Source organism: Volvox carteri (assembly GCF_000143455.1).
Source record: "Volvox carteri f. nagariensis unplaced genomic scaffold VOLCAscaffold_8, whole genome shotgun sequence".
NCBI lineage: Eukaryota > Viridiplantae > Chlorophyta > Chlorophyceae > Chlamydomonadales > Volvocaceae > Volvox > Volvox carteri.
Window position 1 is genome coordinate 1,157,285 of NW_003307551.1, and position 26,604 is coordinate 1,183,888.

General features: G+C 57.6%; 4 protein-coding genes across 4 annotated transcripts; 3 read left to right on the forward strand and 1 right to left on the reverse strand.

The window, feature by feature from the left end:
• Window positions 1-69: 69 nt before the first annotated feature.
• On the reverse strand, window positions 70-6,707 carry VOLCADRAFT_103675 (uncharacterized protein; the record flags this gene model as incomplete). The annotated part of the gene is made up of 8 exons (XM_002948003.1): window positions 70-2,199; window positions 2,481-3,446; window positions 3,839-4,467; window positions 4,692-5,209; window positions 5,476-5,627; window positions 5,789-5,908; window positions 6,506-6,584; window positions 6,670-6,707. 8 exons carry the CDS (start codon window positions 6,705-6,707, stop codon window positions 529-531), a joined length of 4,173 nt encoding a protein of 1,390 aa, XP_002948049.1. The 3' UTR covers window positions 70-528.
• Window positions 6,708-6,918: 211 nt separating this feature from the next.
• On the forward strand, window positions 6,919-8,973 carry VOLCADRAFT_120535 (uncharacterized protein). Its single transcript, XM_002947849.1, has 6 exons — window positions 6,919-7,252; window positions 7,336-7,408; window positions 7,506-7,648; window positions 7,729-7,813; window positions 8,164-8,210; window positions 8,344-8,973. Exons 1-6 carry the CDS (start codon window positions 7,148-7,150, stop codon window positions 8,440-8,442), a joined length of 552 nt encoding a protein of 183 aa, XP_002947895.1. The 5' UTR covers window positions 6,919-7,147; the 3' UTR covers window positions 8,443-8,973.
• Window positions 8,974-9,824: 851 nt separating this feature from the next.
• VOLCADRAFT_79918 (uncharacterized protein) lies at window positions 9,825-10,897 on the forward strand. The gene is made up of 5 exons (XM_002947850.1): window positions 9,825-9,914; window positions 9,996-10,120; window positions 10,188-10,248; window positions 10,314-10,415; window positions 10,721-10,897. The coding sequence occupies exons 1-5, from the start codon at window positions 9,854-9,856 to the stop codon at window positions 10,786-10,788; spliced, it is 417 nt and encodes a 138-aa protein (XP_002947896.1). The 5' UTR covers window positions 9,825-9,853; the 3' UTR covers window positions 10,789-10,897.
• Window positions 10,898-11,024: 127 nt separating this feature from the next.
• Window positions 11,025-24,711, forward strand: VOLCADRAFT_103677 (uncharacterized protein; the record flags this gene model as incomplete). Its single annotated transcript, XM_002947851.1, has 21 exons — window positions 11,025-11,166; window positions 11,631-11,943; window positions 12,680-12,752; window positions 13,007-13,136; window positions 13,903-14,012; window positions 14,507-14,682; window positions 15,111-15,276; window positions 15,541-15,794; window positions 16,345-16,696; window positions 17,089-17,310; window positions 17,584-18,082; window positions 18,631-18,755; window positions 19,146-19,433; window positions 19,716-19,871; window positions 20,273-20,358; window positions 20,431-20,578; window positions 20,734-20,913; window positions 21,037-21,207; window positions 22,331-22,446; window positions 22,960-23,154; window positions 23,365-24,711. 21 exons carry the CDS (start codon window positions 11,025-11,027, stop codon window positions 23,477-23,479), a joined length of 4,017 nt encoding a protein of 1,338 aa, XP_002947897.1. The 3' UTR covers window positions 23,480-24,711.
• Between the last annotated feature and the right edge of the window lie 1,893 nt (window positions 24,712-26,604).

The window sequence follows — 26,604 nt, forward strand, 5'->3', positions numbered from 1 at the left end:
ACGGATTCCCCCACATGAATTCGCATTCGAGTCCGACTCCAGCGAGGCCCCCTCTCATCGCCCTTACAACGGCAAACGAGGAAAAATTTACCACAGCCCCACGCGTAACATACAATGCATTCCGCAACCGTACACTTGAGTTCTGATGATTAAGTGCAAGACGGTTCCCTTATCGGGGACGCCAAGTGTGTTGGTGCAGCCCACGTGATGGCGTCGACGTCACACTCGTTCAGTACGTAAAACACACGAGGTAAAGCCAAGAGGCACCGCAGCTTATAATAATATGAGTCTAGTGCATAAGAGCGCACAGCGCGCCAGAGCAATTTCCACAAGCCGAGAAAAACACATATTCCATACCCCGAGGATTAGACCCCTCGCCGAAGACACGACAGCCGAATATCGGCCGGCATGCATAATCAGCAACCCGCCATCCTCTTGCTCCATCCCACAAGCAGTGCAGTAGTTTTGATGCCAGTTTGCCAAAGATGCCCTTATTATTCCACTCGCTCAATCCATTCAATTTAACTGCTATGCGGCTTGAATGGCCGGCCGGCTAATATGCTTAGCGCCAGCGGAAGGGCGCTTGCCGCATGCATTATTGCCGCCACCTTCGGCACCGCCTCGGCCCTTATTTTGGACCCCATTGTCGCTCGCCGCCGCGACCTTGCCGCCCGATGCTGCGCCCACTCCGCGCGATACAGCCGCGCGACCTGTGGCTCCATGGTTGATTGTTGACACCGCACCATTGCCCAGACAGGCGGATGCACCGCGATGGGCGAAGGGCGAGGAGCACGTGAGCTCGTCTGGGCTGTTGTCACTTGGGGAAGCCGGTGCGGGCCCATTGGGTAGCACGTGTGAAAGCTCCCCAAGCAACGCTCCCGAAGCCACTGCACCCGCAGTCATAGCCGGCGTGATGCTGGAAATTGCAGCGGGCCTATCCTCGCACCGCACCCCACCTCCCCCGTGGCGCCTTGCCAACCTACAACTTCGGCCATCCCCGGTCGCGGCATCGGGCTGTGCTGCAGGTGTCCCTGCGGCGCCATCCGGCGGCGATGAAGCAATACGTCCTAAACCTCGCGCTGAGCCGCGTCGTCGTTGTTGCTGTGCATGATGATTCGGGTTCCTCTTCAGCTGCGTCTGATGAGGCTGCCGTTGTTGCTCTTCTTGCCATTGCCGTTGTTGTTCTTGCTGCTGCTGCTGTTGCCAGCTGAGCGCGGCCTCATGGCAGTGGCCTGAGTTGAGGCTCCTGTCTGCAGCGGCCGAGGGCACTGACCGAGAAAGGAGCATGGGCTCAGGGCCGCCATCTCGATGCGGGCTAGGGAAAGATTGGGATGACCTAGCTCCGTAGGCAGCATGGAAGCTGTCCCCGAGCAACCTGCCGTCCTGTAGTTCAACATCAATGCGGCGGCCAGGCGCAGAAGCGTAGTCACTGTTTCCGGTAACGCCATTCCCACCAATTTCGATGAAATCTCTCTGGCTGAGCCAGACGTTCCCACCGACGTCCCTCGTCCCGGCGTAACCGCCATAGCGCTGTCTGCCGTGCAAAAGGTGGGCGCCGGGCCCCTGCGTCTTGTCCCCTCCGGAGTAAGTCTCCACCACGAGGCCGTCGCGGTCACTGAGCTGCTGCGCATCCTCCAGGTCCTCCTCATTCACCGCATCGAGGCGCTGGCGGGAAACGTCGTACATGCCGTACATCGCATTGCCAGCGACAGTGGTCCCCAACCGAGTGCTAGACGCGCCGCTGTGATGCCGCCGCCGCAATCCACCGCCGCGCCCACCAAGCGGAACTGGGATAGGCTCCGCTAGGATGGCGCTATCCCTAGGCACAGGCATGTTGCCGTCGTTGCAATACAACGGCGGCTGCGCGGCCAGCAGGTGACTTTCATCCCCGGTGGAGCCCAGGTGGACCATGTCCAAGTCGTAAAGGGAGTGCTCAGCGGGGGCGGAGGACAGGCTTGTCACCAGCTCGGGTTCCTCGTCGAGGTCCGCGTCGTGGTCGGGACCAGGCAGCGGAATATCAAAAGGTGGCAAGCTGGTAAAGGATGGCATGCTGACGAATGCGGGAAGAGGCACCGACGCCGCGACTGCGGGTGGCAGGCGCTCCTTCTGGCGCGTAATAAACCGGCGTAGCTGCAGCAGCAGCGACACACGGTGCTGCACGGCCGTCTGTGCAACCGTGACGCAAAAGTTAACAACAGCCTGCACGGTATGGAGAGATAAAATATTGGGGCACTTTGGCAAATACGAAACCACTCGGACCTGCCATTGCTAAGGTGTAACACTTCTCATGGAAATCTAGGCTACCTTCCCGCTTGCAAGGGTCGACGCATGTAGCACTCAATGCATGCATGCACGCATCCATCTATCCATCATATCTAACATGAATTCAGGATTCCTTGCCTACAGCGGCCACCCGTGTGGGAAATGCCGCGGATCACCTGTCATTACTCCAACGTCGTAATTCCTAGCCACACCCTCACCTGCGCTGACTTGAATGCTTGGAGGAACGTCAGACGCACAGCATTGTATGCACCAACCACCTCCAGTCCCAGCCACTGCCACACCGCCATGCCGCCGCTCAGACCGCCACCACCGCCTCCTGCAGCGCTTCCCGCCGCCTGCGCAGCCAAGCGCGCGCCCGCCTTCACTGCAGGCGCCGCGCGGCGTGCAGCGCGACCCAGTGTCACCATCCACTGCACTGCTGCCCGTGTAGCCTCTGCGGCCACGGCCAGGCGCTCGGCCAACTCCGCGCTGGCCCAGGTCAGGACCCCGCCGATGCTGCAGGCAAGCTGTAGCGGGCCCACGAACACCATTCCGATGAGGGCAGCCACGAGACGAACCAGCTGTGCTAGCAGGACGGCCATAGCCCACAGGGCCCGGGCAGGTGGCCCCAGCACCGCCGCCGCGAGAGCGAAGACCTCACGTCCAAAAACCGCCAGCGCAGTCACAAACGGCTGCATCGCCCGCCACACGGTCTCTGCAGCTGCCATCACGCCGCCGCCTACGCTTGCTGCCATGACCTGCACAGCCTCCAGCACCGGCTGCATTGCCTCCGATAGCGCCATCGCCGCAGGCCGCATAAGCTGCTGTAGCAGTGCTACCAAGCTCCTTAGCATCCGCATCAGCGACATGAGAAGGGGCGACTTGGAAAAGAGGTAGGTGAGCAAGATGGACATGCGGATCTGCGTGTGGCGCTCAAGCCACTCGAACAGCTCCGAGGCGGGCAGGTACATCCTCGATGCCACTGCCGTGATGACCTGCTTCAGGAAAGGAACGTTCTTGTATAGGTCGTAGAAGCCACAGCCCATGGAGAAGATGGAGACGGCGATGAAGAGCAGCCACAGAGCGCGCCGGAGCCATGGACGGTACGGCAGGCCATAGCTGGGCATGAAAACCGCCCATGGCGGCAGCCCACTCTCGTACAGCTTCAAAATACGCATGTCGCTCTGCGCGAGCACAGGAGGCGCCCAACAAGGGTACATCCGAAGCGATTCCGCGTGTTCACTTTCGCCCTCGGGTCCAACCGCATTGCGAGTGGAAGTTTTAACAACGGCGAATGGGAATTTTGCAGCCCTACCACAAGCATACCGCGGTCGTGGGCCAATAATGGATCCAAATAGCACAATAAAGCATGAATAAGCCCATATTATATCGGATTGATATGACCAAAAGGCTTTCCAGGACTCTACACACGGGATGGAGTCAAGTCTCTGGCAGTTTGTCCCATATCCTGCACCCTTATAGCACGGCCGCAGGCTACGCGAAATCATAGAGAACACAGTCCATTACATCCGCAATGCCGTGTCAGAGTGGACGCAAAATCGCCCCACAGAAGTACCTTGACAAAGCGGCGCAGCTCTTGCGGCAGGAAGGGGTCCCGAAAGCCGAGCACCAGGGTTTTGGAGTAGAACGTAGCGCTGGGTTGCGTCCAGCGGCTCGCCCGAGGAACCCCGCTATTGTTGCAGAGCATCTCGCCTCCGTTACATCCCCTACTGTCAAAGCTTACGTCTGTCAGTTGCGTACAGCTTGCATGTTCCCGACGGACGCGCCCGCCGCCATTCCGCCGCCGAAGAAGCCATTCGTTAGCCGTGTGCTGCTGCTGCTGCTCTGACAAAAACGCGGCCCTGAGCGAATCAATACTGGAACCGCAGCCAAGAGCAATCCCACTGCCAGCGCTGGTACCGGTTCGGTTCTGTAAAAGCCTCCCGGCGCTGCATACGGCGCTGCGCGTTTGCGCTGCGGCAGCGCGGGTACAAGCGCCTGCCGCGCTCGCGCACCACTCCGCGGAGTTCACGGCGAGGCCAGCAGCAGCAGCTTCAGAAGGGTTGCCTGTATGAACGCTTTGCAAGCATTCCAGGGTGCCATCCAGACCGCAAAGGTCGTTGGTAGACCGCGCCTTGCGAGATGAGCCGCCAAGTGACTTACGGTGCCGACTCTCTGCACACATCCTCGAGGATTCCACCGACGCTACACCCAAGGGGAGTGATGGCAGTGAGTGAGGGACGGGCATCATGGTGCGTCCAACCGAAGTCCCCATCAGAAGTCCGATCCCCCAATTGTTACTGGGTTGATAATGAATAAGCATCATGGCGTGTCTGCTGCCATTGCTCATGCCGTGTGACAATTCCAGCGTGCGTCCATGGAATCCGCCGACCGCCATTACCGCTCCTCATAAACCCGTTGCCGCTCACCTGCCGCTACGGCGCCTGCAGGGACTGTCTCCACGGCCCCTGACCCGGGCAATGCCTCAACCGAGCGCAGTTGCAGACGGCGACGGGCCGCCACGCCGGCTTCGCTGAGGCCGTCCGGCACCAGCATCCCTGTGGCTGATATCCGTAGGTGGCGACAGGCCCCCTCACTCTCATCCGCCGATGCGAAATCCATGCCGTGGCTCATGCGAACATCGGAGGCCATTGCAAGTGTCCCCTCGGTGCACGCCGCATGCACCGCTCTGCAGCTTGTGCGGGGTGCCCGAGTAGCACTGGAGCTTCGTTGCGCCCCAGGCTCGACGCTGGGCCTGAAGCCACCCGAGGCCACGCCGCGGCCCAGTGCAAGCCATTCGCCCCCGGCGCTTACGCTGCCACTAATGCCCCCGGCCACGCTGCGAACATCCGCGGAAGCCACCAGCCTTAGCCCCATGCCCGTGGAAGAGGTTGCCCCCCAGCTGACGGGGTGTATGGCGCGAGGAGGCGAAACAGCCAGCGCTGCCCTGCACCAGCAGCATGACAATCCCACCAGGTTATGACGATGACGGAGTTGTGCTCAGGCAATTATGGGTTTCCGGGACAACCCCTTAAGGTCTAAAGAGGGGCTACATGGGGCTGAGCAAATACATGGCCCCGCGATGCAGACGAGTGGCCATGAGGGACCCTTGCGGATAACAACTTGAATCTCAAAGCTGCACGCAGCATTAGACCACACCGCCCAGTTTCATGCAGCCCCGGTTTCGAGCAGCGAGCCTGCTTCACCGCTTACCCCAAATGCAATGAGCTTGTGGAGGAAAACAGCGCATGCCGCCCGTCCAAGGAAACTTTGCTTGGCGTAGGGGCAGCTGAGTGGGAGGTCCGCAGCGAGCCACCGGCGAGCACCGTTGCGTGCGGTGAATAAAAGTCCCGTGCATCGCCCACCTGCGCAACGTGGAGCACGCTCTCACGTGCACATTCACAAGCATGCGATACGAAATAATGCGCTCTTTTAGAGCTTCAACTCGTAGGACGATCGGAAACTCATAGTCCATTAAGGGATGCCCATGCAAGGGCGGCCTCCCTGGCGCGTTCCAAAGCCTCACCGTCTTGAAGCAACGCTTCACCACTTGCCGGGCCTCTAATACCAGTTTGCCGTCATCATGAAGGGGACAGCGGTAATCCACACCCACGATTGAAGACCAGTTAATTTCGAGCGCAACTACCTGCGCATTTCCCGCGACCATAAGTAGATGGGTTATTTCAGTAGGTAGCTTTGTGACTGCCGGCGGACGCTTAAACCGATGGTAGATGGACGCTTGCCAGACACTGGGTAAGCAGCATAGGGCTGGAGTTTCAACGGCTGAACACTTTTCCGGCCGGAAGCTAGGAAGCTAGCGTATTTGACTCTCATGGCAAAGCACCCTCCAGATCTTGAACAGAACATGACGGCCAACTAACTGCTCAGGAAAACCCCGTTCCTCGGCCCGCGCACGGATAGTTTGTAACTGCCAAAAACGACTGAGTAACACAACAGGGCGGCCAAGCCTAGAACAACAGCATTACACGTCCACCCCGCACAGCTTTTGCGTCATAATCGCTGTCAGCTTCCTCACGGAAACCTCGGCTGGCAAACCTTACCCTGTGTGCCGGACTGTCGTCACCCCAGCTGAACGGGTTGTTCTTATCCCAAACCCTATGGAGCACATGCTGAACTGCTTTTCCTATGCGTCCATCAGCCTGCGGTGCAGCTCGACCGGAATTGTTACGATGTCGACAACATGCAGAAGCGCTAGGGACACCCTGTAACAGTAAACGCCCACCTGCTGTGGTTCTTCACGAAGAACAATAATAATGAAACGCTTGTTCTCGTGATCAGAAAGAAGAGCACGATAGGGGCATCTTCGGGGCGAGTGAACGCTGAGGAGGAACATAAGACAAGGTTTAAACATTTATGTGTGACAAGATTTGACGGCAAGCTTCTTACCCAACGCTGAGCGACGTTAAGAAGTGCATCTTGGTCATCCTTCTGGCCACCTGCCTGCCGAGTCAGTGTTCAGCATGATAGGTAACGCTGGAATTATGTTTGTAGGTGACGAAACACAAAAACAACGCTTCTGGACGCTCGCTTGCCTGAGGGGCCAGTCGGATGGCTGACGTACTCACTGCCCTCCTTGCGAACAGTTTCCGGACTTTGGCGCTAATATCCCGTGCAGGTATATAACAGTGTCTATAGGCCATCATCTTATGCCTTTTGCATTGCCGCTGCTCGCAAACACTACCTGGAACAATGGTGTACAGACGCGAGACTTGAACAGCACACAAGCGGCATAATCCTCATCATACAAGTAGCAAAAAGGACGCGGTGCATCTGTGCGGGACTATTTTAACATGCATAGGATGATAGGCGCATGAATTTGCATGACATATGACAACCGTTTTGGGCCTAGCGGCCTAGCCACGCAATGGCAGCATTGGAGTTCAGGATTAAGTTTGTGTCTGATAGGCATGAACCCGACTTCATCGCGCACGTCCAAGATGGGGACACCATGGAAGCAGTTGTTCAACAGGTGTGCATGGAGCACGCAGCGATGGATGCCGTGCATGAAGCGTGGATTGCTTACAAGATTGGGCCAACGTTCCTGCACCTCAGGTGTGCAAGGCCAAGCACATTCCGCAGACAAAACGGCTGAGAATTCTTTGCGCTGGGCGAGAGCTATATGCAGGTACAAAAGTTGCAAAATGCTATGGCTTGGGTTTGCGATCTGTGTCCGCTTGTATCTCCGCGCACCTACGGTGCTGCAAACTAACGGCCTGCTGTAGATGACCTGGCGTCGAAAGCACCTGGTAGGGTGCTGCACTGCATCGTGACCGACACGGAGCCTCAGCAGCCAGAGCCGGCACCGCAGCGTAAGGCGGTGCAACCACCCCCACCCGTGGTTGAGCAGCAGCCTCCTGTAGACTGGGTAAGACAACATGCTATCTCTGCGCATGTTGCTTGTCAGCTGACGCTGGCCCATTGGTACCGCCTTTGCCATCGCCGCAGCTGGATGTGGTTGACCCTGAGACCGTGTTGATGTGGATATTTGGCTCCATCTTGGCGTTGCTATGGCTCCTCTTCATGTTTTACGGTTAGTTATCCGTTCTAGGCGGAGATTTTCCGTGAAGCTGCAGGCGCGCTTGGTCTGCCAGCGGGGGTCCAGGCAATGTCCAGGCAATGTCCGAGGGCGTGTGTAGCAGCAATGCCACAAATCCATCCAGTTTTCAGTTCGCCAATGGAGGAGGTTCTGACAAACCGGATAAGTGCAAATCCTGACGCCTGAAGCCACTGTAGCATCCGCACCACAACAGGCGGACCTAGCAGTATACCAGATAGCCGCCCTGCTCGTACCATTCGGTGTGCCATCCGCGATGCCGTGTATCCCATGTAGCCTTCCCGCAACGCTTCAGCTTCTCAATATCGCCGTTTTCCCGTTCGCAGCCAACATGTTCGACAAGACCAGTATTGTCATGCTGGTCATGATGACGGTGGCGTTCCTCATTCCCTGCCTGCTCAGCTACCTTCCATGCCCGACCTTTTTCCAGCCCCAGCCGCCGCAGCCTTCTCATGCAGCACAGGGGACATTGGAGACTTCTGGCCCTGCAACGGGTCGCTCAACAGCTGTACCTGCGGTGGCAGTTTGGCAGCGGCATCCATACGACGGAGAAATCCCGCCCCGACCGCCAGCGCGTGTTCGACCAGGCAGCTGACCACACGTAAATGCGCCCGCGGGGGGGCGAGCTAGTGGGGCTGATGACTCCAATGCTTATGACACACGGACCTGGTGCAGTTAGGGGCCCGCAGGAGGGGATTAACCCCATGAAGAAGAGGCTAGAGCTAGAACTTTGCCTTATTGGCCGCATTATGGATGGTTAGCTCGAAAAGTTCAATATTCAATTTTCGTGAATGGTTGGGGTGGCTGCTGTGGATAGTCGCATTTTGGGAATAGAGGCTTTTAATGGATCACTAGCCACAGCAGTTCTTAAGTGTGCTCCTGCGTGGGTAGCTTGATTGCGAATTTAAAAGTGCACCTGAAGCATGGATGTAGCATTTTAGGTTGGCTGACCGTGCGCGTTGTGTGCGCATCAGACGGACTTTGCACGCGGAACATTCCTTTGACCCTTCGGACATCAACCTGTCGGGTATAATCCGTGTATAGCAAGCGAACTGACCTGGCTTTTGGAGACAGGTCGAGACTGTCGTTCTGTTTCTATGTAGATCCTGGAAATTGCTGTTATAAGACGTGGGTAGAGGTCAGTTGACCATTCATTTGTGAAGCAGCGTTGCTAATGGCGTCACGAGGGAGATTTTAAGTGTCCCATCGGTGGCTGGTTGAGCTTCTTGAGGGGACGGAGAGTCGCTCAGGAGCTTCGCGGAAACAACGGCAGGTCATCCCTGTCATCCACCCCCCGGCAGGAAAAGGCGGACATGGGCAGTAAAATACCATTATTAACACACTGATTAGTTGGGGCACCTGCCCCGCCTTGCATTGTCTGTGTGGTGCATTGGTCAGGGCGAGGGACAGGCTGATGTGCGAGCGAGGTGAGTGGGAGGCTGTTCAGCTTATGGGAACACACTAGATGCTGTTAGAAGCGTGCTTGCCAAACGCCAGTCTATGGATAGCCCGCTCCCGTTGCGTAAAAGCGTGCCCTACAGCAGAATGAGCCTTTGGCCGCGCAGCAGGTTACATGGCGCACGCCCGATGCGAAGCCGCAGGGGGCCGCCCACAAAGTCTGGCATAGGCTGGCAACGTAACAACGTTAGGTGACGCGATTTGCCTTGTGCTCCGATCACGTATGTGAACGTAGAAGCGTGTGACTGGACACGTGCATGTGCGTTAGCCAGGTTAGCCCCAGCGTTGTGCAAGTGTATTAGGCCTAGCCTAGGGCCAAAGGTTTTCCGCTGAGCGCGGGGAATTCAGACTCTTTGTTTTGGGCACCGGCGAGGCAAATGGATCATCGCTGGAGCTGCTCACCTTCTGAAGGCTCTCCTCCAGTTTGCACGACGCCTGTCCGTTACGGCACGCCGTTGTAGAGCTTTCCTTCATCTCTGTGCACTTAATTGCCATTTTGCCATGGTGTCACGCTTGCAAAATTTTACTAATAGAATTAATTTCACCGCAATATAAGATATGGCAACGCAGGCAGTCTCTTGGACGCGTCAGGCGTTTTCTGCTGCTAGCCGGCTGCCTGGTAAGGATTTTTGTCGGCATGGTTAGTTGCGTCTGCAGTACACAAGAACATATAAAAATTCCAATTACTTAAATTACGCAGCCCGAGCTGTGACGCGAAAGGTTGTTGTCAGGACGTTGGCGTCGAAGGCAGATACGATCAAACAAACTGTGGCCGATAACAAGGTCGTGGTTTACTCTAAGACCTACTGCCCATACTGCACTCGGGTGAGATATTGTTTAGGCTGTATGCCTGGTGGATTGCTGTTCCTCAGTCGTTCGGTGGGCACCGCAGGTCAAGGGCCTGTTCACCGAGCTTAAGGTACCATATAAGGTCCTCGAGCTTGACAATATGGGTAAGCGTTGGGCGCATACATGGATTTGAAGCCGAACTTGTGACCAAGCGAGGGCTCGCACGCAGGCTCGGAGGGCGCCGAGATTCAGGACGCATTGCAGCCGATCACCGGCCGGCGTACTGTTCCACAAGTGTTTGTGGGTGGAAAATTTATCGGCGGCTGTGACGGTTAGTGGCATTAAGGGGTCAAACATCCCGGGGGGTTGTGCTAAGTGTCGGGTTTGGAATTGCTTGGGAAGGCTCACGCTGTCAGTGTATGATGTCATTGTGTAGATGCATCTGATTTGATACACGTTGCATGTGCTATATTCACACTCTGTCCTACTGGAAGCGACAGCCGGATCACGAACCTATGGGACATGACGGCCGTGGTGGACCTGTACAGATACCAGGCTACTGCCGAAGCCTGTCGATGACTTGGGGTCCAAGCTAGGTGACGTATTCGCTCATCCATGCCCTTTATAACCGTGCAGACACTATGGCGGCGCATGCTGCGGGCAAGCTGAAGTCTGTCCTGGGCGAGGTCGGGATCAGCATTTAAGAAACCCTGTACGAACGGCATACGGCGAGGGTTGCCAAAGGTGGCGTTGTTTTGTTCAATTACGCACCATAAAGTGGGAATTTTCTATCGTGTAACATTACCGGGATTTTACTGCATTCTTCTCTGAAAGACTTTCGCGTCCGCTTTCTTTCAAGCCTCTACCAATAGCGAATTGCGTAGCGGCAAGATACCCGTGCCTCCTTAATTAGATATCGACTAAAGCCTTGACAATTAGTATGGAAAGTGACGGCGATGACCTCGGCGGCGGCCCTCAAGAGGTCATCGACTTCGGTTTCCAGGATGAAGAAAAGAAAATTGGAGGACGACGAGCCAAAAAGCTCAAGGAGGAGAAAAGAAAGATGAAAGCGGGGTCTTTCGGTGAGCGACGGTACATCCTGCCCAGGCTCCATTCGGCTTCGCTTACCTGCCATAGCGGTGTGGGTTCGTATCGCGTGCATGGACGAGCCTACATATGTTCAGGGCCTGGCGGCTATTCCAAATTGTTTCCGTTGGCACAATCTCCCGGCTGGTGTCAGCTATCAGCAAAACCCAACCCCCTAGTGCTTGGGCCGCGTGCGGGTTGCACCATTCCCCGCGTCTAATCCCCAACTTAATCCTCCCTTGTGGGGCGTCCCTCTAGTCCAACGCTTGCGTGCGCCGTGCGCCCCGTTGTGACCTGCACCAGCATGGCTCACGACACCTGAACCCTCAGCATCACCCCCGACGACGGCCTCGAGCCCTCTGGCTACCTTTCTCTGCATCTCCGCGAAGCGCATTCTGCCCATATCCCTCATATCCCTCCACTATCGCTCTCTACCCTCCCATGACCCGGGCCCCACCAGACACCATGGGCTTCGCGCCCGAGGTCCTGCGCGCCATCAAGCGCAAGGGCTACCGGCTGCCCACCCCCATCCAGCGAAAGGCCATGCCGCTCATTATGCAGGGCCTGGACGTGGTGGGCATGGCGCGCACGGGCAGTGGCAAGACGGCGGCGTTCGTACTTCCCATGATACACAGGCACGTGGGGAACGGCGCACGCGTGGCCGTATCTCTGCACGTGCCCGGGAGTGCCTCGTGCATTTGTGCATGCGAGCGGGTACCCAAATCAACTGACGCGGATGTGCACAGACATGGATGGGCAAATGAGGCATCGGAGTGGGTATGGGCTCGCAGATGGCCAGTTCAGCAGGGTTACTGCAGGGTTGCCGGCCGTGGACGCTCTTCTGTTCTTCTCTTCTCTCGGACGGGCGCAGTGTGCTGCGGCCGCCTGGGTTGAAGGGAAGGAAGGAGCCCAGGAAAGGAAGTGCCAAAGCTATTGCTGCCGGTTGGAAAGAGTGCTGTTGGTCTGTTGGTCTCTCAGTTGCCATGTACGGCAATGAGCGGAATCCGCAGTGTTGGCCGGGGGGGAGCCGCCGGCGAGTTATGTTTCTGGGTTTCCAGGGGAGCTGTTCACTCAGCCCCAAATCCACCCGGGTCTAGGGAGGGTGGCATCTCCGAACGAGACGAGATATGGCGATGGTGCGATTATCATCCGCAACTGGCTTTGGGACCGCCCCGGCACCCTGTGGGCTAGCCAGCAGGCGACAGGAGCTGGCGCCGGGGTGTGGAACAGGACGTGGGGAGCCGCAGCGTCCGGCCCGTACCCCGTGTGCTCACCCCCCACCGGCACCCGGGCGGGCAGGAGGGCCTGATACACGTCGTACCGCGGCAGAGACAGCACCGTTTGACAGACTGGGCCCGACCCACCCACGTGCTGTTAGATCCGGACAAACACATCATACCCTGTGTTCACAGCACAGTCCCGGGATTCCGTTAGGAGTCCATCTGTTGACGTGTTGCCCCTTCAAATGGCCACCCTCCCCACCGTCCCCAACGGCTGTGGCCCCCGCAGACTCAAACAGCACAGCATCAAGGCCGGAGCCAGGGCGGTGATTCTGGCGCCCACCCGCGAGCTGGCGCTGCAGGTACAGGGAGCAAGAGCAAAGGCAGTCACAGCAACACTAACAATAGCGTGAAATGAATAGCCAGCAACGCTTTATTTTCGTGTTTGTGATGGCGAATGAAGTTACATGGAGTGCATGAGCAGGTAGAGTGGCGCGGGGCGAACCCAGAGGTAGGCATGAGCGCATGATAAAGGAGATGGATGTTTCCTGAAGGGCTGCTGCCGCACCGCCCGCCCCGTCCGCACGGCCCCTCCTCTCCGCTCCCGCGTCCTCAGACCCACAAGACTGTCCGCGAGCTGGCTCGTTTCACGGACCTGCGCACCGCCTGTCTGGTGGGTGGTGACTCCATGGAGGTGCAGTTCGAGGAGCTGGCGGCCAACCCGGACATCATCGTGGCTACACCAGGTGGGGGGAGGTGGCGGGGCGGGAACGAGGAAGCGGCGGAGTGGCGCCGGAGTGGCAGGGAGAAAGGAACGGAAACCCCGTTAAAACGGGAAGGGTGGTATGGAAAGACCGCTGGGCGGCCCGGAAGGTGTTCTGGGAACTAAAAGTACTGCCGGTGTAAATTAGCTGTGGGTAGGCAGGCGGGGGGAGAGTTATCGGGAACGGAGCACCGCAAAGTCGGGCTGGGCAGAGGCCCGGTCGTGAAGCGTCCCAGAGGGCGCTGCAACGCAGAGGGCATGGTCACACGGAATCACCGGGCGGTGGTCCAAATAGAGCGTCAGTGGACAGGATGACAGGATGGCGGGTGGAAAATAAAAGTGTACCTCCGTGTTCGGGACACGGATTTGCATGTGGGCTTGAGAGCTGGGGTTGTTCCCGAGACTCACACATGCACACACACGGACATATGGCCCACACATCTCCTCACTGAAGGCTCATCGACCGCTCCAATGCCCCCTGGAGCACTGTGTCGGACGTCGTCACCTGCGGTAGTGTCAGAGCATTACGGCTCCGGTTACTACTGAAGTAACTGAAGTAACCTGCTGAGTGAGCATTCCACATTCCTTAAGACGAAGTCCTTGTGGCGGCTTCCTCACCTGGTGGCTCACAACCCCAACCCGTCGGCCCCGTGTCCGGAGTACTGTACCCCCGACAACCGCTTGCTTAGCTCACTCACCTGCACCGCCTCTTTCCCCTCCCCTCGCGCCTCTTTTCCTCCCCCTGGCAGGTCGTCTGGCGCACCACTTGGAGGAGGTTGAGGGGCTCAGTCTGAGATCTGTGGAGTATTGCGTGTGCGATGAGGCGGATCGCATGTTTGAGATGGGCTTCATTATACAGGTGGGAAGTGTTGCAGTGTGGAGGGATGGGGTGGAGAGTGTGAAAGTGCTGTTTGGCGAGGGGAGTGGCCACCCCGGGCGGTGTGGGGCGGTAATGGGCGTGCTTTGGGCTTGTGGGCTGCCCTGGGGTCCCGCAGTGGCCAGAACGGGGTTGGGAGTCGGCGGGCGTGTAGTCGTGGGCAAATCGCCACGCCCCTCTCGCGTGCTGTCTTCTGCCTTGCTGACTAACACTGCCTTTGGCTCATTTCCCCTGGGGCCTCACCCCCCCACACACACACTCCCATCTGTGGCCCGTCTTATACCTCACCCTCACCCCTGTGTTGCTGTCCGGTCCCAGTTCGCCAGCAGCGAAACTCCCGCGCGGTAACATCCACTGCATGAGTCATAACCCACTCTCTAACACACCCCACCCCACCCCGCCCAGCGCGCACCTCCCTGCTTTATCCCGCTCTTCATCTCCCCACTTTCCGGCCCTGGCCATCCCCACCAATTCAGGTTTCGGAGCTGCTCCGCAAGATGAGTCCCGCCCGGCAGACGCTGCTGTTCAGCGCCACCATGCCGGCGACCCTGGCGGAGTTCGCCCAGGCGGGGCTCAATGCGCCCCAGCTGGTGCGGCTGGATACGGAGCGGCGGATTAGCCCGCAGCTGGGACTGGCCTTCTTCACGTGCAGGTGAGATGGCGAGGGGGGGCCGCGGAGGGGGACCGCGAGGGGAAGAGTCCCCATCCTCCCGGGCCTTGGACACCGAAAGGGGTTTCTGCATCTGCACCTGTGGCTCCCTCCTAGGAGTTCTGTCAGGACTCCTAGGGCACGTGGCGGCTTTGCGTTGTGGGTCATCTGGGTTCTCTGCCGCCCTTGCCTGTGCCTCGCTAAGGAGCTAAACTCTCAGTCGACCACGTTGGTAATTGTCGCTTCTGACTTTGGCACTTGATCCTTCTCAAGGAGCTCACGAGGCCTCATATTTGACCCTAAGTTACTTGACCCTTGAACCCTCTTCCTGGTCGTCTTGCATTCCTGATCATCATCATCATCATCATTATCTCACTACCCCCTTTTTCTTCCACCGCCCGCCCACTTGTGCATGCACTGCCCCTTGCCAGGATGGAGGACAAGGTGGCCGCGCTGCTGCACCTGGTTCGGGAGGTGGTGCCCGCTAAGCAGCTGACCATCCTCTTCACCGCCACCCGCCATCATGCGGAATTCCTGTACAACCTGCTGCTCAAGGAGGGGGTGGACGCGGCGTGTGTGTTTGGAAGCATGGACCAGGTACATACAGGGGGCGGAGCAAAACGTCCGTGAAGGCGTACTAGGCGTACTTTTCGTTGGTTGTCGGTTGTTGTCGGCTGGGTAGGTCGTTGGGTGTTCGGCTCAACGGCGTCCTCCCCTTCCTTCCTCTTCCTTGTTTTGGTCAGCAGATGCCCTCTGCCCTCTCAGCCGCCCTGCGTGTCCCTCTGCCCTCTCCTTCCCCTCCCTTTTCCCCGGCATCAGCTTCACTCGTTCGTGGTTCGTCTTCCCCCCCCCCCCCCGCAGACTGCCCGCAAGATCCACGTCGCCAAGTTCCGCGGCGGGCGGTGCCACCTGCTGGTCACCACGGATGTGGCAGCGCGTGGTATCGACATCCCCCTCATTGACAACGTAATCAACTTTGACTTCCCGCCAAAGCCTGAGCTGTTTGTGCACCGAGTCGGCCGCGCTGCGCGTATGGGCCGCTCCGGAACCGCCTACTCACTGCTGACGCGGGACGAGCTGCCGTACCTGCTGGACCTGCACCTGTATCTGTCCAGGTATGTGTGTGTATGTGTGCTTTGAGCCGTACAAAGGGAGACATGGGTTGGAACCCGGGCGGGAGCGAGCGGGCGCGGAGTTTGGGTCGTTGTGGGACGGGCTCTTGGGAGGGTGGTGTCTGTTTGTCTGTATGTCGCATACGCATCGGTACATGGTGGGAAATCATCTTCTGTAGCCTGATTGGTTGCCCGGGTCCTTTGCGTCCCTGGGATTGGAGGGCACGTCCCTCTCCGCAACTGGTGCAACTGCGCAACTGCCGGGGGGCGGGCGATATGAGGCGCTTGTTGCACGGCTGATGTGTAAGAGGTGAAAGGGCTGGTGGGCGTTTGGTGCTGTAGTCATTACTTTACGTCACATGTTTCCTGTTGTAGCCCGCCCTCCCGCCGGCTCCCCTTCTGAACCCACTTTTGGTTCACCGGCCTGACACCGCCTGACACCGCTAGTGCCGCTCCTCCTATTTCTCCTCCTATTCCTCATCATCATCATCATGCCCCGCCTCCCGCTTCTCCTCCAACTGCCTCCTTTGGCGCCGCTGCAACCTCTCTTCAGATCCGTCAAACCAGCGCCGCTGGTCCCCGAAGCGGGGCCCCTGCCAGCAGATGAGGCTGCGGACGCCGCAGCCCTAGTCGCCGCCGCCGCCGCCAACTCCGAAGACTCCACGTACGGCACGCTGCCTGCCGTCGTTCTCGACCCGTTGATCGAGCATGTGCGCGAGGTGGTGGCCTCCGCCGCTGACCTGGATGGCATGCAGCGCACGCTAGCGAACGCGTGGGGCATGTATTGCAAGACCCGGCCGCAGCCCAGTGCGCAGAGCGTGAGGCGGGCGCGAGCGCTGGCCAAGGAGGGGGTCCATCCGCTGCTGCTGGCGCTGCTGCCGAAGACCAAGTACACCCAGATAGAGGTGCGAAGTCGTAGGGGTTGCTGGGCGTGAGTGCGCGCTGGGCTCCGTGTGGTGGCGGACCTCAGGGGGCCATCGCCGATTGTCGCCCCCTCGAGAGAGGTAACTTGAAGGCCCCTCTCGCTCCCCTTCGCCAAGCGCCTGTCCCGCCCTTCCTTTCCGGCGTTTCGGGGGTTCGTTTGTCGCGCCCGTGGGCCCACAGCCCTCGTCGTCCTCCTTGTCCCCCTCCCGCCCTGGGTTACCCCTCCCTGCACCACCGTCGTGTGGGTGAACTCAATAACATATCTACAGGTGGTTGGATGGCCAGATGGAGGTCACTCTTGAAGTACATCAGGTAGCCGACGAGGGGGGGTGTTTGCTGACCCTTCCGCATGTATATCTGTGTCTGTGTGCAGAACGAGGTCGCGCTAGCTCAGTTTACGGAGCGGCTCAAGACCTTCCGTCCGACAGCCACGGTGTTTGAGGCGGAGATTGCCCGGGTCAAGTCCACCTTCACCAACCCGCTGTTGCTGGAGGGGGGTAGCGCCAGTCTGGGCCGCGGAGGCAAGAGCACTGACGTCATGGCGACCAAGCGGGCGGCCCATGCGCACATCATTGAGAAGGAGAGGCAGAAGAAGGTGAGCGCGGCCGCGGACGTGCGCGGTGGCTGTGGAGACTACTGGGGGAGGGCAGGCGGGAGGGTCAGACGCAGTTGCAGTTGCAAACAAGTGGCCTGTTTCCAGCTTGACCATCGCGGCATCTACCAGACATCGCTTATTACAAGTCGAAGGTGTAACACGAGTACAATTACCTTAACTCCGCACCCGTCCTAGCTCTTTGACTCAGTGATGGTGGTGGTTATGATGGTGGTTATGATGGTGGCTGTTGTGGTGGTGTCTCATGGGTCGTAGATGCGGCTCATGGCGCCGGAGGAGCAGCGTGGAGACCAGCAGGACCCGAAGGAGAAGGCCGATGACAAGCGGCGCACCACCACGCGGGGATCTGCGGGGCCGGAGGAGGACACGGGAGAGGAGGAGGAGGCGGACGGCGGGTGCTCAGATGACGACGATGCTGATGTGGACGATGACCTGGGCACATCGGATGGGGGGAGGGAAGACGAGGATGAAGATGAGGACAACGAGGATGAAGGTGACGACGGGAGGCAGGTAAAGGCGGGGCAGGCAGGGCCAAGCGGCCGCGGCGGCGGCGGCCGCGACAGCGCCAAACAAGCCGCCGCGGCAGCGGCGGCGTTTGGCGACGGTGTGGCTTCGGAGGGCCGATTCCGCGACCCTTCATTGTACATCAGCCACGTTAGGGATGGGCGGCATCGTGATGAGGCGTTTGATGTGGAGACGCGGGTGGCGGAGCTGCAGGCGGCAGTGCTGGACCTGACAGCGGAGGACCAGCAAGGTGGGAGGGGGCCCGTCGTGCCGCCGCATAGCGAGCTGCGCTTGCTGCGCGTTGCTTGTGCGTGTTTGTGTGTCGTCTGGGGGAAGGAATGTCTGCGCGGACGGGATTGAAGCGTTGTCGGGGGTCGTGAAGAGCATGAAGTGCGATTACCAGGAGGCGCGGGAGGCCTGGAGGGATTGGCTTGGGGGCCGGTGCTATGCGGCTGGAGGCGGGGTGAGGGGGAAGGTGGTGTGCACTCGTGCAGGAGGAGCCCCGAGGCATTTTGCGATGTTTCTTTCCCTCCCTCCGTCCGTCCTCCCTCCGTCCGTCCCTGCCCGACTGACTCTTTTAGAGACCCTTTCCTTCCCATCCACCCCGCGAACGTCTGATCTGTCTTGATGTCCCAGCTGGTAATGGTGATGTGCCTCTCCTTCCCTTATCATACCCCACACACCACGTTATTCCTTTTCCTGTGGCCTGGGCACTCGCTCTCTTTCTGTCTTACCCTCTCCTACCCTCTCTCTATTACACTCTCTCTATTACCCTCTCTCTATTACACTCTCTCTCAGGCATGACGGACTCCAAGCGGCGCTACCACTGGGACAAGCGCAGCAAGAAATACGTGCTTCGATCGACTGAGGACACACAGCGCAAGGGCCGCAAGCTGCGCAACGAAGCGGGCAAAGTTGTGCAGGTGGGTGAGAGCCGCGACAGCTCGGAAGTATTGTGTGCATTGTGTGTGTGTGTGCGTTGTGAGGGGGGACAAGAGGGAACCACTAGATAATCATCTTGGGCTGCGATTGAAAACTGGCAGTCCACGTTTCTGGTTGTTGCCTAGCAGCATTGAGTTACGGAGGGCGGTTAGTGCCGTACACAACACCTGGTGACGAGTCCGATGCTTTAAGAGCGGTGCCACACTCTGCTGCCGCTGCTGCCCCTGTTGCTATTGTAATTGTCGGGCTCCTCTCTCTCTGCCTCCCCGTTGCAGCAGTTGTAGCTGGCCCGGTATTCCCGCACTCTCCTCGAGCACCTCCTCTCCTACTTGTTGCGCACATGTGTGCGACTCGTCTTTTTGCGGTTGCAGGTCAAGGAGGGTGAGCGCGGCGAATTGTACCGCAAGTGGTCCAAGGCGCACCACAAGCGGGTGGCGGCAGCGGGTGACGAGGAGGACACGGAGCGAGGGGGCAGCGGTGGCCTGGGGGGACGGTTCGACCGGAAGAACCGCCACACCAACTTCCGTCGGGGGAGCTCTCCGGGGACTGGCGCAGATGCGGGAGGCCGCGGTGGCAAGTCGGGCAGGGGCGGCAGGGGCGGCAAGGGCGGGGACCAGCCTAAGGGAGCGCGCAATGCCGGGCTGAAAACGGAGGACCAGGTGAGTGAGTCAGTTGTGGGGAGTCCCCGTGAGGGGGTGTAGGAGAGGAGAGCGGAGGGGGCTCAGGTTGGGAGGCCTTGCGCACGAGGAAAGAGGCGGAGAAAGAGGGACGCAACGCCAAAAGCTGTATATTTGTGTAAGTCGCTCTCATGCCTTGAAGCAAGGGCTACACCTTTAATAGGGGCAAGCCGCGATGCAGGGCTTTGTATGGACCAGGGTTGAGTTCTCCTGGTTTGTCAGTCACTGTCGGGGCTGTTTGGGGCCTGCGTGCGATCCTTGCAGGTGCGCAAGGAGCGGAAAAAAGGGGAGCGGCGCAAGGCTTGGCTGGCGCTCAAGCAGCAGCAAGGCGGCAAGGGCAAGGGCGGCGACGACCGCGGCAGCCGGGGTGGCGGTGGCCGCGGGGGCCCCGCCAGAGCCGGGCGGGGGGGAGGCCTGGGAGTACGTGGAGGGGGCGTCAACAAGGGCGGTCGCAGCGGTGCAAGGGCCGGAAAAAGGCGATGACCGAATATGCATAACAGTCGGACATGCAAGAGGAATGAAATATTCGAGATGGCGTGAAAGTGTCGACTCCTGTTTCGATATGTCCAAATTGAATTTTCGAATGGTTTCTCTTCCGTGGACGTTATATGGAGGTCGTTGCTCGCACGCTTTTCCAATTAACGTAAGACAAATTCTATCGCATCTGGCGGATCATTCATTGTTCTACAGATCTACGTTCTTTAATCAGGATGCTTATTCGCTTTTATGAGCGCAGCGCGATCGCAGCAGGTCGCCAAGCGGGACAGCGGCAAGTCATTCCGCGTGTCAAGCATCTTTATAATCATTCCCGTTTCGGGCAGAATGAACGCGTGCGCACAAAGGCCGCCGGATTTTGGGATAGGGTCTTCGGGACATTTAAGAAGGATTCGGAAGATGTGCTTGCCAGGTCCGTAATGCTTGGTAATCACGTGTAACCTTAACTGCCTTCCCAGCTTGTTGATTTGCATACTGCATGTAGGAACAAGCTCCGAGAAGCCAGCAGAGAGCTTTTACAAATGCTGTGTGCCACTGAGGCACCCGACCTCTTAAGGATTGATGAGCTTTTAGATGCAATCGCAGAAGGCCAACCATTCATGGAGACCTCGCTGGGTGGAGGGCCATGGGTGGTAAGTACAACAGGGTGGAGGTAGCGACCACCTCCCTGCAAATTGCACATGGCAACGCGCGAGCCTTTGCGCGTCCCTGAGCTGCCTTGGAGCAGCTTTAATATAACGGATATCGTAAACCTTTATCACATAATATCTGGCCCGGAACCTTGCAGGTTCGCTATACGCGGGGCAAGCCATTCTTATGGAACATCACCTACAACACGGGGCGTCTGCTCAACGGCCGTAACCGCGCAGCCCAGGAATTCGACCCCGCTACCCGCTCAGCGGTAAACCTGCTGGAAATCAACGGACCCAATAACCGTATTGAGGCGTACGGCACGTACGAACCTGTGGTGAGCTTTGTTGCAAAGCTTCCCGCGATGGTGCATCGCAACTTGCCGAGCTTGCGGCGACTGTGCAACATCGAAATTTTTCCCAATCCAACAGTCCCATTGCATTATTCGCCTTGCTTTCAGGACGACAGCCCGATGACACCCAAGACCATTCGCGCCAAGATCAACTCGGGGCGGCTTTTCCTGGGGACCTGGGAGTTGCAACTGTCCATCTTTGGGACGGGCTATTTTGATGTGATGTACGTGGACGAGTCGCTACGAGTATTCCGGAGCAACGGCCGCTTTGCCGTACAGGTCCGTGCAGACCTGCTCCAGGATTGATGTAGCGGCTGGGCCGGCGGCGTTGCTCGGCCTGGTGTAGGGCGATGGGGCCATGAGCAGGGTGTAATGAAAAGCCAGCAACACTTTATTTTCGTGTTTATGATGACGAATGAAGTTATATGGAGTGCATGAGCAGGTAGGGTGGCGCGGGGCGAACCCATAGGTAGGCATGAGCGCATGATAAAGGAGATGGAGACCGGGGCGTAGAAGCCCCTTTGGCAACGAACATGTGTACGGAGGTTAAATATGACGGCTTCACGGCTGGGGTCCTGTCGCAATCGGAGGATATTAGGTCCGTCTTCACCTGCAGTGTCCATGTGTCCATGTCACAGTGTCCATATCACGTGCAAGCATTGCCGAATGCCCCATTGGTGACCCTCCGTCGTAAATCGTTTGGCTCCTGACCGTAATAGTCAAGTACTGTCAACAAGCTTTCGGTTCTGTCCACAGCCTTTCAGTGCCTTGTTAATACCGATAGTTGCATGCCGTGTGGTCGACTGTCATCCTGGGAGTGGTTATATTGAAGATGCTAGCTGCTAGATGGGAGGTCCCGATGCTGGCTGGTAAAGGAAAAGCAACAAGCATGTGCAAATCTGGTAACAACAATCCTTGAAGCTTAAAAAGTACGCTCAAAACTTCAAGCTGTGAAGTTTTTCGTGGGCCTACAGGCTGGCTCTGCGGAAGGCCAGGTTTGTACGGCCAGCGTACGGCTCTTCGAGTCTTTCCGTCAGCTTTGACACACCGGGTTTTCGTCAAATGATCCAACAAAGCGCACTGAAAACCTGGGGCGCGTGAAATAAGGTACACGACTACTAAGTTTGCTCGGACCGAACCTATGGAGAGTTAGTAGATCAGGCATAATTTTATTCCCTCCATAATGAAAGCTTGAGCAACTCCTCTTTGCACGATTCACGCCCTTCTGACTTGTACCATCTTTTCATACTCAAGCTGTTGAGGTTAAATAACAGTGTCTTTGTTGTGTTGAAGAGCTTCGATATAAAGCGGAAATGCCGAAAAAGGTATGTAAATGGAAGTCCTTTTTAAATGCTTCCATAACCGCGGACCGGGACGACATGGTCTTTCGCTGGCCCGACAGGCGAAGAAGGGTCCTCCCCTCATCACAGCTGAGGAGGATCTTGCTGCTTTCGGCTTTAAACTCAGTGACATCGTGCGCACGCCCCTGGGGATAACTGCGACAGTCATCGGCGTAAAGTAAGCATCCTGGCATAGGTTTCCCTGTCCTATAACCCCCTAGCATTTCCCTTGCCGTGTACCTTGCAAGGATGCCCTGCTGTTGGTACCCCACACGTACTTACAGCGATGTAAGGAGATTTGAGATGTTGTCATACACATTATTCGAGCACTCAGCTAGTAGTACTACTATTAGTAGTACTAGCAGTACTAGTAGTACTACTAATTCTACTACTAGTAGTAGGAGTAGTAGGTATTACAGCGATCCCCAGACCCAGCCATCGGGCCACAACGGACCATGCACTGCGCTGGGAAACCTAGGAAACTCAGCCAGCTTTCAGCCTATGGCCTCTGAATGCCCAAGACGCCGAACCCCGCCTAAGTCTTTTGACCCTCCAACAGTGGGGAAAGGCTTACAGGAATGCCAGAACATGCGCACACGTTTCCCCTTCCCTACTGGCACCCTACACCCTACCTCAACTTGCATACTAACCCACGTATACTAACCCACCTTCGTACGCTCCGTGTACGAAGGTACGAAAGTGCGGACGACAAGTCCACGGGGCGTGTATGGGTGAAGTATGAAAATGGTCACGAGGCCCCGCTGGAGCCCAAGCTTAACGCGGGTTTCATGTCCGCCCTGGGATATCGCAAGTGCTCGGAGGCTGACCACATCCGGAGGGACGTGGGCATGCATATGGCAGAGCAGAAGAAGCAGGACGAAGAGCGGTGGGTCCCGAACGCTTGTGCACCGGAAAAGTGACGCACGTGGTTGACGACACTGTTTATTTGGGCGGAGGGTTAGATAGCCAGCAGGGTCGCGCGTTATGGGAGACATTCGGGCGCGCGGGAAGTGTCTTGTTGGGGTCGTTTATCCCTTGCCACAGCAATCTGACCCCTTTCCCCTGCTTGCGTCCGTCCATTTATTGGCTGTTGCAGGAAGGTGGTTGAGGAGGTGTTACGTTGCAAGGAGCAGGGGCTGCCTATTCCTGAGCACCTGCTACCCAAGCCCAAGACCACGAAAAAGAAAACAGACGCAAAAAAGAAAAAGTAGCGGGATGGCGTGTCTGCTGCTGCTGAGGGAAGATCCGTTGTACGGACACATACATACACACAGAAGGCTTGTTCAAAGGCCCTTTGAGGGCAAGCATCTTGGTCGTTCGGTGTCCGCAACCAACAGGTGGTGTAGGTGGTGTGCACAGCCAGTGCTGGGGGCACCTGTTTCTGCCACCTGCCACCTGCCGCCTGCCAGTTCGCCCGAGGGAACGTGGAGGGCAACGTTTATTTAGTCTCTTACGGGTGCAGAGAGTGGCGGGACTTCACGATTTCGGATACCCGAAGCATGCAATGCTGTTGCTGTTTGAGCTGCGGGCATCTCCCGAGCCCGGCGGCGGGAAACTGTTGTGGCATTGGGTATATAGATGAAATGCATAGATGTGCCGAAGCATGGCACGGGTTCATACGCGTAACAGGCTTGCGAACCGCGTGCAAGTTTTGACCTTGTAGCAGTAAGGTAAATTTGTCATACGCTTCTGCAAAGAATGTATGCAGAGGTGAATAGGAAGAGAGTGGCAGCGGTACATGTGCATGGACGGCTGGATGGGGGCTACGATGCGTATGGGCGGCTGCGGATGGGGCAGCACACACAGTGTGGGCCCAAGTGGTGGTGCATTTGCCTGGCATTCGCTCTCACACGTGCCACTATGCACGGCTGCTTGGTGCCTGGCGGTTACTGTCTTAGCTTAGGTAGCCTGTGTTGTGAATAGCTTGGAAAGGGACGCACGAGCGTCCCTGCTGAACTGTGGCAAGAGGATTTTCGTGTCTTGGGCGCGTGTCGTGTTATGGGGACCCCTATAATGGAGAGCACAGGGTGTAAAGAGGACGTAGCATGCATGCAGACGCACTAGCTCGCGGGTTTGACATTCTTCTCGGCCCTCTCCACCTTTGCAAATTTTCCCCTGCTGGCGCCGGTAGCGCCTTCCAAACCTTTTAACACGCAATACTGCGTGCAGGGCGTCTTTCTCTGAGCGGGCGGTCTGGTTGGCTGATAGACCTGCCGCTCTAGTTCATCTAGTGGTGCTTTGGAACTGGCGGCCTGGGGCTGTGGAGGCATGTGGATCGGGCGGCGGACAAATGGCTTGCGGGCGGACTGGGGATAAGTTCACCAGGGACGGTTCGGAGGACGCTTCGAATCGCAAGTTGGAATGCCCAACTGCATAACCTTCGAGTTGACTTAGGATTGAAGCGGACAATGAGGAGCACGAACTGTTACATAATTTTGTCTGGGGCCGGTGTGAGCTGACCAAAGGCAAAAAGAATGGCAACGAGCACTCCAGACAAATTAAAAACACAAACCTTTTACGTACTACGAATCAATGTAGGACCTGTGCGCACCACCGTGTCGCTGGTGTGACCCAAAAATTACCAGCGTGCAAAAACGCAGCCATACTCACGGAGGAGCCCCGCGACGAATTAAAAATGTGTGTTCCGGCGCAAATGCTTGTGCAGGTTTGCAGCCCTCTCGGCCATGCCCCCCAACACTCGGTAAAGACGCTCGTCTCTCTTTCTCGGCGACAACTCTCATATACCTTTCAGCAATCACCAAACCCTCGACAAAAACGATGCAGGGCAGCAAGACGCAATCGGGACGGCGCCGCTTATTGGAAGATGTTGCTCTCGAATGCCGGCCAGATCCGTACACCGGGCACTCGTTGCAACTGCTACATAGGCACCTTCGAACCGCCCAAAACTTCAACAGTGAAACAATGCTTGGAAACGTTTTTATGCTCTCGGCATCTTTCTTAAAAGTAACCCTATGAAACGCAAGGGGTAAAAAAAGCAAAAAGGCCTGCGGGCAGTGTTCCCCGAAAAGCGGCGGCGGTTATAAACGAAATAAGCGGCAAGCGTTTTCCTTCCCTTCACCTATACACACCACACAGCCTACAATCATTAATACGCGTCTGTCCACAACTAAAACTATTCGACGCGCTATCCTATACACGCCGACATAACCCCACCAACTGACCCAGCGAAAGACGCAGCAGGGCAAAGTCAACGTTAAATACACACTCACGGGTGCGCCCGTTAAAGAAATCATGGAATAACTTATCAAAGCTTGGGGGTTTACCACCGCAATTTTGCAACCGACGGGTCATGTGCAGCCCAATCCAGCATGGCGCCTGCGCCTCCATGCCCCTGCGCCTCCATGAGTGCCAAACGCCTTTGCTGTGCGCCTGCCGGACATAAGCAAGCGCAGCAAGAGCTGAGCTGCAGGCCATTCCCTACCCAAAGCCTCTGGTCCATAACCCCGCAACATGAACACAATTGCCCATGGAAGGCAGTGGTAGAAGCCCACTGGCTCCGGCAAGTTCATCGTTGCGGATTTCCCATGGTACAGGCGCCGCCGCCGCAGCAAAAAGCAGCAAAGGTATGTGCGCATGCACAGAGGCTAAAGGGGCTTCTGTTGAGGACAAGGCGGCCATGGGATCAGAACATGGAGGCGCATCCACCCGCCCGCTTCCAAGGCTCTACTTCCACGACCGCTAGGGAGCAGGGCCCCGCCGGCTGGGCGAGGTCCTGCAGCGCTCTCCTTCCAGTCCTGCCCGTCTCCGGCTCCGCCGGGGTCACTTACGGTTGGCCGTTTCTGCAGCGTCGCATCTCGCCGTACTAACAGCTTGCGGTGGCAGTTTGTAGCACACACAACGTTGCGTGACCCATGCACACGACGGATCGCGCACACAGTCGACTCACGACAGGTCATAACCAACAAATGCATGCGTTAAATTTAATGTACACAACACAAATTCGACGAGCACAAATTCGTACATTCGACACTCCTGACGATCGCGCGAGTACTCACAGACCCCTTGCATTCCCCCCTTTCTGAGCCACGTTTTACCTCCCTCACTCCCTCACTCCCTCTCTCACTCATCCGCTAAGCCGCACCGCACACACGCCGCACCTCACCCGTCGGATTGTGCCTTGCTCACAATCTCTGTGCCGGACATGCCATGCCATGACTGCAGGCACTCTCCTCCTTCGGCCCTCTAGCTGCAGTCCTCTCTGCAGTCCCCCCTAGCTCCCGCTAAACTACGGAACAGCCATCAGCACAGGAACGTGGTGATCGGCGTACTAGGGTGCTCAGGACCTCTGGGCCGCGGCCATCGCGGGCCCGCTGCT